Raw genomic sequence first — 10,857 nt, forward strand, 5'->3', positions numbered from 1 at the left:
ACACTGGGTTGGATGCATCTTATTCCACATCGTTTTTCTGTTTAAATGTTCTCATTTATTTATATTCACAAAACATTGATTAAAATTCATTTACAAATTATATGAAATGAAATTATTTTTAAAGAAGCAAACAAAAGCGGTGAAAAACAACCCTAACCTATGTGTTACCCATTCCATTCCTCGCATCATATTGGCCTTTAACCCTAACCCGTGCCCTATATATGACATTTACAATTACCGTCTGTCTTTCGTAATAAGCTAAATAAAAAAACAAACAAACACATAAACAACATTAATATTCAACAAAATACAAAACTGCCATTTTCTTAAATGGCCACAACAAATTAGGGTGCATAGCGGTGTTGCAGGCATCTCAAAATAAAACTAGATCACCATCAGTAAACATGCAAGATTGGCATAGCGTTTATAATCTGTGGCAATAGATGATGGTACCCATGTGCATTTTTAAAGCAAAGCCTTTACTTTGACTTTTACACGGCTTAATTGCACCCTTATTTAAGTAAGAGTCCGGTTAGCTTTGTACTGCAGTTTTCAAACTAAAACAGGGTCTGCAGCGTTTACAAAAGACTAATTTACAAGGGTCGAAAACTACAAAATAGTCTGAATGAAAGGCGTGAGTGACCGTGGCAAAAGTAATGCGTTTTAATACGAGAACACATTGATGTAAACGTAGTCTGGTTTTGTTTCTAGCAGCTGTTTTTCGGCTCTGCTGCTGTTACTCTTACCGGTACTGCGGGAGGACTCGGTATAGACACGGGCGGCAGTGAACACAGTCTGGTGCCTTTCTTCACTTCATTCATCTGAGACTCAAACTCCATCTGAATAAACAACAAACTCATCAGTACAACCACATAGACAACTAACCTCACATGACACTCAACGACACAATGGATTTGTGAAAGGTTGATTTGTTTTATTGTTTTTTAGTTCCATAATCTCTGGTTAAAAACAAACAAATATAAATCCATTGAAGAACTTGTGAGGACACATCAAGAGATTTAAGTGGTGGTAATGAAGACAACACTGAGATCAGATATAAGTCATTATACTGCATATGTCAATGAACACAACAAGCGTAAGCAATGATGATGTTAAATATTAACAAGATGTTTCAATCTTTTTAACAGAAAATCACGATCCATGATCTGCATTGCAATCTTCTTTCCAGGTTTAAGATCCAGGCTGAAACATTTATTATGTGTACAGTTTCCACTTTTTGGGGGAAAATATGCTCATTTTCCAGCTCCCCTAGAGTTAAACATTTGGCTCTTACCGTTTTGGAATCCATTTGGCTGATCTTCTTCGGGTCTGGCGGTACCACTTTTAGCATAACTTAGCACAATCCATTGAATCTGATTAGACCATTAACTTGTTGTGATTTTCTAGGCAGATATGGTTATGAACGATACTCTCATTCTGGCGTAATAATCAAGGACTTTGCTGCCTTAACATGGCTGCAGCAGGTATAGTGATAGGCACTGTGTATATCATTGCGCCTCCTGCAGACATGTTTTTTTTTACTTTCAGTTTGCATGAGGTAAAACTAGCTTGTTGTGTACTTCAGAAGAGATAATGATCTATGAAATGCACTTAAAAAGTGGATCATGGACGTCTCAGAGATCAATCACGATATAAAAATCAACAAATCACCAACCATCGCCTAGTTCTAATGACACAAGTTCTGCCTTCAAAAAATAACAGCCAATCATAAATGTTTAAAGACTCTCTGTGGGCAAACCTTTGAACGATGTGTAGTAGGCATGGGGTGGTATGATAACCTTTAACTCTTTCTAAAAAAAGTTTCCAAGCAGCGCTGATACCGAAGAGTCGATACCGAAATAGCCGCCCAGACACGTTGCAAACCCTAACAGATTGCAGAGATTTCCCGAAAATGAAATTTGGCATGTGTTAATATGATGTAGTACAGTGACGTATGATGCGAGTAACAATTTACCTCAGTGTTGTGGATTTTTTCTTCAATGTCACTTATGAATTTCTTCCAGTCATCTAAGGCTGACAGCAGCATGGCAGAGGAGAAACTGCAGTGCACACACACACACGCGCGCGCGCGCGAGCGAGCGTCAGGTCACATGACAATACAACACAAACCTAACAAACACATCTCAAATGCATCCAGTGCATCCATACCTGTGCGACGCCTCGGTCAGGTGTTTCACAATCATATTCCCTTCATCCAATCGTCCCCTCAGACATCGCAGGCCGTGATCTCTTCTGTTCTGAAGGACTGACAGCTGCACATCACGGTGACAAACATCATCATCAGACAGCGTGCCGATATAAATGATCTGCTGTTAACGTTAAACGGACAAATGAAATCTTCACCTGAGCCATCAGTGATCTTTTCTGGTCCTTCACACACGTGTCTCTGTGTCTCTTGATTTCATCTTCGAGACTCATCCGCTCGGCTGCACACTGGTTACTGCGCGACACGGGTAACCGGGTTAGCACATCGTAAAACACTAAAGCTGGCTGGCGACACGAGCGCACAGATTAAGACTCACCTGACATCCAGGAAATCTTCCAGTTTGGTCTGATACTCTTTGTTTTTCTCACGGATGTCTCTTGCAAAACTAGACATAACGTTCACAAAGAAAGAGAGAACGAGAGACATTAATATCATCAGTGTCAGATGTTTGAAAAACCCAACGTGTTCTGAAACTCATAGCTGACCTCTCACGCAGATCTGTCAGTTCTTTGATGTTCATCTTTAACATTTTCAGGGTTTCTTGGTTTTCCTTCTTCTCCTGCTGGTCTTTCTTTACTTCATCTTCTAGTTTCTGCTGAAACATGCCGAGTTCTGCTCCGGCGACCTGAAGACGAACACAGCCGTTAGTCTCTAAACCGATGGTGTAAATGTTCATGACGGATGTCTGGTGAAGTACCTGTGCGTTGTTTGTGATGTCCTCCAGCTCCTCCTGCAGTGATGTCATCTGCTCGCTCCTCATCTGCTGCACAGCATCAGCATCTTCCTTCATCTGCAGAAGCTTCTTTGACAGACTGAGCGTTTGTTTTTCTTTCTGTATCATGTCACCCTGAAAACAACATCAGGTTTATGAGATAACGTTGTGCTTCAAGACAAACGGTCAAGTGTCCTCATGAACACCAGTCAGTGTTAGCGTTATTAATAAATAAAAACGTTCTCCCAAATTTTCATTACTGTGGTCAGAATCAATTAAGTGAAATAATTTTCTTTAGTCTAGTATTAAAATAAAATATCGTCACCGTTCAGAAATGATGTAAGCAAACATGACTCACATTGTTCCTCTCAAAGGAATCTAAGGGCTCAGTGCTGATGGAAACATCTTTACTCTCATCAGAAGCCTGTAAGAGACGACAGCAAAGGGTCAGAGGTCAGACGGGTATCACACTTTCCATCAGATCGAGTAGATCTTACCTGCACGCTCACGGCAATCGTTTGAGTTGACCCATTTCCTCCTCTCCTCTCTCCGACGGACCGTTCAGAGATATAAACAGAGTTTTCAAATACACAGCCGCTGTACTCCGCAGGTACATTTTCTCCAACGGTCTCGTACAGCTGCAATGCTTCGGCCTGAGCCGCAGGGTCTAACGTGACGTCCGCAGCCGAAAGTTTGCCATCTACCAAGGGATTGTCAAAAGCGTACGGATCAGGAAGAACAACAGAGTCAGAGGTAACGGACAGCGAAAAAGATGGCGAAGCACTGTTATCAAAGGAAGACAGGTTAAAGAGAGACACGCCATTGGGCAAAACGTCTGTATGAGGCCAGAATTCTTTAGCCGAGGGGTTAAGGTGTGACATTGATTCTGTGAGAGGCACCACATGTTTCATTAGTCCCATCTTGTTGTTGGTCATAACAAATCGCAGAGACTCCAGCAGAAACGCTTCCAGTCCTCCAGCAGCCGTGATTTTCTGCTGCGCCTCCAGAGGAAAGTTTTCCAACTCGCCGACCATCAGAGGATCTGACGCTTGCAGAGGACCGTGTTCTTCAAGAATCTGAGCAAAATAACTACAAACAGACAAAGAAAAGATGCAAAGTATTAACGCTACTGATATTTCTACATTTCATTTTCCTCAAGAACAGTTTTTCTGTATGATCCGAGTAATAATTATACGTCACAATGGTTTGGTAATATACTGGTTGCATTTTGTGTTATGTCTTGTTTTACGATATTCAAGCATTCTTTAATGTCAGGAGGAGCGCTGCATGTAAGAGTCATTATTTCCAGCATCTAAATGATTGTGAATGTATTTCCAGATGTCTTGATCAGAACCATAATCATCTTTACATCTATTATTGCTTTGATGCATATGAATGTCACACTTACGATCAAGAGCATCTGATGATTGTTACTGCACTATATTTGTTTTTATAAGTGACTGTACGTACTCGTATAAACTCTCTTTAGTGGGATCTGGATTATTGTCCAAAATTGTCTTATAATAGCTTCTGTGCGCTGATCCGGCATACTGTTCCTCAAATTCCGCCAGCTGACCGCGGAGGTGATCGGGAACGCTGAACGGATCATCGCCATTGAAGAACACACTGAAACATCCAATCAAATCACTGAATGATCACCAACACAAAGAACACAAATTTGGTCGATTTGACAGTGGTCAAAACTCACAAAAGCGTTTTCCTCAGAGAACAGATCATCATCTTCATCATCTTCATCTCTCGAGTGTCCGCCTCTCATTCCAGAGAGAAGAACAACAGACTGAAACACAGAGAACATGTGTAGTGAAAACAGCAACCGAGATCAACCTCATCTAGAAGTCTTCATCTCACCACACAGACGTCTCACCTTTGAATCTTTCTGCTTTTTTTTCCGATGTCTGCTTTTAGTCTTAAATACAGAATTCTGAAACACAAACAAACATTGCTGTAGATAAACTCAGTTTATATGGGCCGTACACACCAAATGCAAATTCAACGATTCGCACAAGTAGATTACATAGATTTCACTTCACTTCACAGTCAATGTAAAGACGCAAATAGACGGGAACTAGTACGGGTGATGCAAATGCAGCAAAACACAAACTATTCTTTATGCAAAAGAAATACATTCAAAAATTGCATGACACGAAGTTAAATCCGGAGGGGAGTAATCTGGAGCGAGGACACAACATAAACACTTCAGATAAAACGTTTCTTACGGTGTTCTCAGCATCATCCGTCTTTTTAATGACTAAACAAACAGCATCTGAAAAGAAAAACAAAATCAATTGCTGGAAAAAAAAACTTTACAGAGAAAAGAAAACCTTTATCAATTTCTTACTTACCATCCTCAAAATACTGATCAAGAATAAAGTGACAGGACTCGTAACGCTCACGACTCGCCTCTAGTGTCCAAATAAACAGACGCGTGTCTTTAGCGGGAGCCTGTCTGAGATATTCCATTAAAGTAAATCCACTGCTGTCAAATAAATCTGCGCTGGTGCCAAATGTCCTGATAAATGCATCCTGAAGGGGCTTAAACGTGAGCAGCGGCTTCACGTCCAGCTGCTGGAGATGAGAAGCGTACCGACTGATGAGCGACTCTGCAGCCTTCAGACCTGAACGACAAGAGACGGACAAACTCTCTTTATTTCTTTCCTTTTGAACACCATGCTAGCTTCTAAGGCTATATTTATGGCCAGAATAAAGTCTAATTATATAAAGTTACTTAAAAACTGGTTAGAAAGTATCAACAGAAAACAAAAGCTCCTTTCCAAACTGACCGTCGCTGTCATTAGTGTACGACCAGCCGACGCCGACAGTAGTTGATATAAAACACAAACAGACCTGCGTTATCCAGCTGCTGAGCCCACTGCTGTAATTTGGGTTTAATATGAAGCCACGAGCAGAGTTTCTCAATAAAGAGTCGCGCCCAAACCCGGTTACTGGACTCCAACAGAAGATCCACCAGCTCTGACAGCCGTATATCTTCTCCATAGACCTTTAATGCGCTCTCATGACCTTTACACTCATACAAATCCAGCCAGGGACGTAGATGCTCCAAAACACAAGACGTATTGACAGATTCTTCTTTAAAAAGTTCTTTGTTTTCATGAATTTGATGTAAAACACGATCCACAATAACAGAGCGTTCGGGTGTCACTGCAAGAAGAAGGACAGGTGTTATTTTCGGTCTACATCTCATTACTTTTACCGTACGTTTATAGACGTTCACCTCTCTTTGCCGGGTCGTCTGCAGCAATAACTTCATTTCTCTCTTGATGAGCAGCACAAGCTGTCAGTCTGTGTTGTTTCCTTTTAAGTTTTTTATCATTTTTAGATTTCATCTTCTTAATACTGTTGAATAAACAGATACAAACTTACATCAAATTGACAACATGGGAACGTTCGTGACAGTCTGAACAGACGTGCCTTTCCCTTATCTTAGTGTGAGCGGGCCTAAAATCACCTTGTACATTGCTGTCTGCTTCTCAGTCGCCCAGCTGGTCTGAGTTTAGGAATAGACGTTTCAAACTGAGAGACAAAGAGAGATATCAGTAAAAAAAAATACAAGCATGAGATCACGTGGCCGTATCGTTCAAGCGTCTCACCTCACACTTTATGAGCCCTGATGAACCAAATATTACAATGTGACAGATTTGACCTCCACAATCTGGAGTAAAACATGAATCCTTTAGAAAGTCCTGCCACACAAACAAACAACAGGATTATTCACCAGCACTACAATAAAGTCTCTCATGAAGCGATTGTGTGGCGTCTATGTCTGACCTTGTCGTTCTTATCTGTGAATGAAAGGGTTTTGAGTTTTTTCCAGCAGGTCATATGAAACTCAACTTTGCAGCCCTGACTGCAGATCAACTGCACGAAACCCTGCCAACACAACACAACACAACCTTATGAGATCTTTTCAGCATTTCATTATCATTATTATTATCATCATCACGTAAATCACCTTAAAGTCTGGATCACTGAAGTAGATTTCAATAGAATGAGACAAACAATCTGAATGACGGCAGACAGCATCTGGTTTGGGTGGAAATTTACACATCTCTATAAAGTTCTCCAGATGTTCCTGCAGGAAAGAAAGCAAATCTTATCAGTTTAAACTCTTCTTTGAGCACCATAACAGCATATCTAAAGTTTGTAAATATGTACACTAGTCCCAGGGCATCCAAACATAATATATCTATTAGGGATGCACCGAATCTAGGGCTGTCGACGAATATGCTAAATTCGAATATATATTCGAATAGTAAAAAAACAAATTTCGAATATGAAAATTAATATTCAAATAAATTACTATAATTATTTTTTAAAGCCCGCGGTAGTAGAGGCGTGGCTGTCTGCTTTGTGAGTGGGCGCACTGCTGCGCCTGGTTCAGGGACAGGTCACAGTAGTCACACTGTCTGTCACTGTTAAAAGTTGGCGTCTTGCATGGAAGATGGCAGAAAGTCGACCGCAGCAGAGAAAGCGATTTTAACCCCCAAAAATCTAAAGCTCTATAGCCTGGAAGTACTTTGGATTTTGGTCGGTAGGAGGTAAAATTGTTGAGCCGCGAGATAAAGTTGTTAGCATACCATTCGATAACAACATGATGTCACATCTTGAAAATGTGCACCCAAATGAGCATGGCATCTTGTACACACTGCATATTAATTTGTTTGTCACTTCAACTTTTAATGCTTAATCCTGTTCTGTACACACACACTTCAGTAATTTACCAGACTGACAAACGCATTCTACAACCGCATTAACTCCCACAAACTGCAGTGACAACCGCGTTTACAGAAACTTTGCATAGTGTGTAGCCTACATAACCGAACTGAACAACTAGTAGTTAATAAAGTGTTTAAACGTGCATCATGGACATGACAGGTCTCTCTTCTGAAGAAATAAATTATTACAAGGGGGAAAAGTCTTCTGTATGTGCGTTACAGAGAATGACAGAGGCACTAGCGTTTGCTGCTCAGTGTTGCCAGATCTTGCACTAAAAAAACAGCGAACAAGAAAAATCCAATAATAAACCAAAATAAATCCAAACGCTTTACCAGATCAAAATATTGGGACTGGCACCTTCACATTTGAACAACACCAAAAACTTGATCGCTTCATGAGCCAAAAGCCATAAACGGTTAAGCGCTAAAATGGTATGCAAGTACAAAAAAGACGAGGACCTGCAACACTGCAAGAGCGTGCGCAGCCTCACAAATGCGTACAATACACAACGACACGACGTGTTTGTAGAAACATGGTGGCACAAAATGGCGACTTTCATGTAGGGGGACCCTCGGTGTAGATAAAAACATTTTATTCTAAGGTAATAAAAACATAAGGGTTCATTATAAAAAGGTCTTTATACACCCCTGATAATATAGTTTTGTTTATTATTTTGCATTTCTGTCAAGAGATCCTTCTAAAAATTACACACATCAAATTAAATACAATTTCCATTCTCTTGTAATTAATTAGGGATGGGCACAAGTAATAGATTAGACTAGTCCTAGACTAAAATAAATGTAAGAGCTGTCTAAACTAAAAACAAATTGCACTGACATATCTTAAAATACATCAGTGCCCTTTATTTTGCCTCAAAATGCACACAAGTAATGTTTTGAGTAAGACATGTTTGTTTAAACATGTGTTTACTAGTATTTCCTAATTCAACTAAGGCCTAGTCCTGGCTTAAACTAATCCCTATCCAGGAAACCATCCCCAAATGTCAAAAAAATACCAGAGAGACATATGAACATAACATCTTGACTAAGAAGAGTTAAGAGAGGTACAACATGACACAGCTAATCGCTTAAATGATAGCAAGAGACTTAAATCTGTTTAATGTTATGAAGCTTGTGCTTTGACTGGACGTGTTTTAAAGCAGACCAGACCACATACACAACGGGAGTAAAACCCGTTATGTGTTCGTAGTTTCTTTAAAATTAAGTTATATTTAAGTATTTCTAATGAAAATATTTTTCACCATGACATGTTTGCCCCGCCCCTTTGATTGCCCCACCCCTAATTAATTGAGTATCCATTTTTCAGACCTATTGATTCATCGAAATAAAAGAAGGACATACATGTACATCCCTACTTATAATATGTAGCCATTTACACTCACAATATGACTTACAATCAATCTAAAAATAAACATCTCTCTATAAACTCTTAATGCACACAGACCCCTCTTCAATCTGATTCACCTGTAAACAGGCCGGTTGGGTTTCCTCCAGTATTGCTTTAGTTGTTGGCCAGGTAAGTTTTCCAGGTGTGATGTGTCTCTGAATTATTAGCAGTGCATTGGAGAAGTGCTCAAGAGCTTTAGCAAACCTATAATGCACAACAAAACAAAACATGAGAATGCACACCGCACAGACAGACAGACAGACAGACAGACAGACAGACAGACAGACAGACAGACAGACAGACAGACAGACAGACAGACAGACAGACAGACAGACAGACAGACAGACAGACACACACACACACACACACACACCTGTTCTCCTTCAGATAAACTCTGCCCATCCCATATTGCACCAATGACTGAAACTTTCTTTCTTTCGACTCTAACTCGATGAACAGTCTCCGAGCTTTAGCCAGTTCCTTTACACAACAAAGAAATAAAACCACAAATTATCAGTGTTAGTATTTGTCATTGCGGTCACTGAGGAACAATAAAGACGAGCGTGAGACTGAACTATAAGAAGATCTTTATGTAAACTGTGCACCAGTTCCTCAGGTTGACCGATTTCCAGCAGTGCCGTTGCATATCCATATACGAGTACACATATATCCAACTGTGATAAGCCCAGATCCTGTCAAACATCAGGACAGTGTGCGTGTGTGAATAAACATCAACAAATACATGAAAGCACAATGACGTGGATGTTTGATAATCAATGACCTAAGCATATTCATCACTCTTCTCTAGAACACACAGGGTTAGTTTACATTAACATGTGCTTACGTCAGACATCATAAAGTCATGTTGAGCACAAATATATTAAGTTATTAATTGACACGTCATTTCAGCTTGTTATCAGCTGTTAGCTGTTAATAAACGAACAATAATTGAAATGTGTTGTGCTATATCTATCTATCTATCTATCTATCTATCTATCTATCTATCTATCTATCTATCTATCTATCTATCTATCTATCTATCTATCTATCTATCTATCTATCTATCTATCTATCTATCCATCTATCAAAATAAAATAGCTGTATATTTTGTCCTTTTTAAAGCATATTTATAACCATTAAAAATATTTATGGTACCCATTGACATCCATAGTATTTGTTTTTCCTACTATAAAAGTCATTGGGTACTGTCAACTAAGTGCCTACAATCATTTATCAAAATATCATCTTATGTGTTCAAGAGAATAAAGAGCAACATGAGGGTGAAGAAATGATGTTACCTTGATGACGCTGGAGTCCAACATACTGACGGCCAGAAAGAAAGCGTGCTGTGCGTTCTGACAGCGTTGGTCCTTCAGAGCCTCCTGACCCTCCTGAACCGCAGCACAGAAGCGTTCTCTCATAGTAACATCACTCACCGTCTCCTGCGGCTATAACACATCACTGTTAAAAACCTTACAACAACAACATCATCAGCTCAAAACACACCTGTTACTCGCTGAACACTGACCTCTGGAATGACGGCTCGCTCTGAAGTGGGTGGATGCTTGCTCCGGACCGCCGGCTTCTCTGGAGTGGGTGGATGTTTGCTCCGGACCGCCGGCTTCTCTGGAGTGGGTGGATGTTTGCTCCGGACCGCCGGCTTCTCTGGAGTGGGTGGATGTTTGCTCCGGACCGCCGGCTTCTCTGGAGTGTTCAAAGATGGTTTCTTACTCTTCCGTGGAGTCATTTCACTATG

General features: G+C 40.3%; 1 protein-coding gene across 1 annotated transcript in view; it reads right to left on the reverse strand.

Moving 5' to 3' along the window:
• The window catches only part of ttc3 (tetratricopeptide repeat domain 3), a 28,244-nt gene that overhangs the window by 2,622 nt on the left and 14,765 nt on the right, over positions 1-10,857 (reverse strand). The window contains 25 exon segments of the mRNA XM_073874644.1: positions 747-839; positions 1,976-2,060; positions 2,170-2,273; positions 2,365-2,461; positions 2,544-2,612; positions 2,713-2,852; positions 2,925-3,074; positions 3,298-3,363; positions 3,437-4,028; positions 4,410-4,561; positions 4,645-4,737; positions 4,825-4,881; positions 5,177-5,223; positions 5,303-5,575; positions 5,805-6,119; positions 6,193-6,314; positions 6,427-6,491; positions 6,569-6,661; positions 6,747-6,848; positions 6,931-7,050; positions 9,179-9,305; positions 9,475-9,574; positions 9,706-9,793; positions 10,400-10,549; positions 10,630-10,852. Of these exon segments, the coding sequence (XP_073730745.1) occupies positions 747-839; positions 1,976-2,060; positions 2,170-2,273; positions 2,365-2,461; positions 2,544-2,612; positions 2,713-2,852; positions 2,925-3,074; positions 3,298-3,363; positions 3,437-4,028; positions 4,410-4,561; positions 4,645-4,737; positions 4,825-4,881; positions 5,177-5,223; positions 5,303-5,575; positions 5,805-6,119; positions 6,193-6,314; positions 6,427-6,491; positions 6,569-6,661; positions 6,747-6,848; positions 6,931-7,050; positions 9,179-9,305; positions 9,475-9,574; positions 9,706-9,793; positions 10,400-10,549; positions 10,630-10,852 (3,523 nt within the window).

This window comes from Misgurnus anguillicaudatus, chromosome 12 (assembly GCF_027580225.2).
Source record: "Misgurnus anguillicaudatus chromosome 12, ASM2758022v2, whole genome shotgun sequence".
NCBI lineage: Eukaryota > Metazoa > Chordata > Actinopteri > Cypriniformes > Cobitidae > Misgurnus > Misgurnus anguillicaudatus.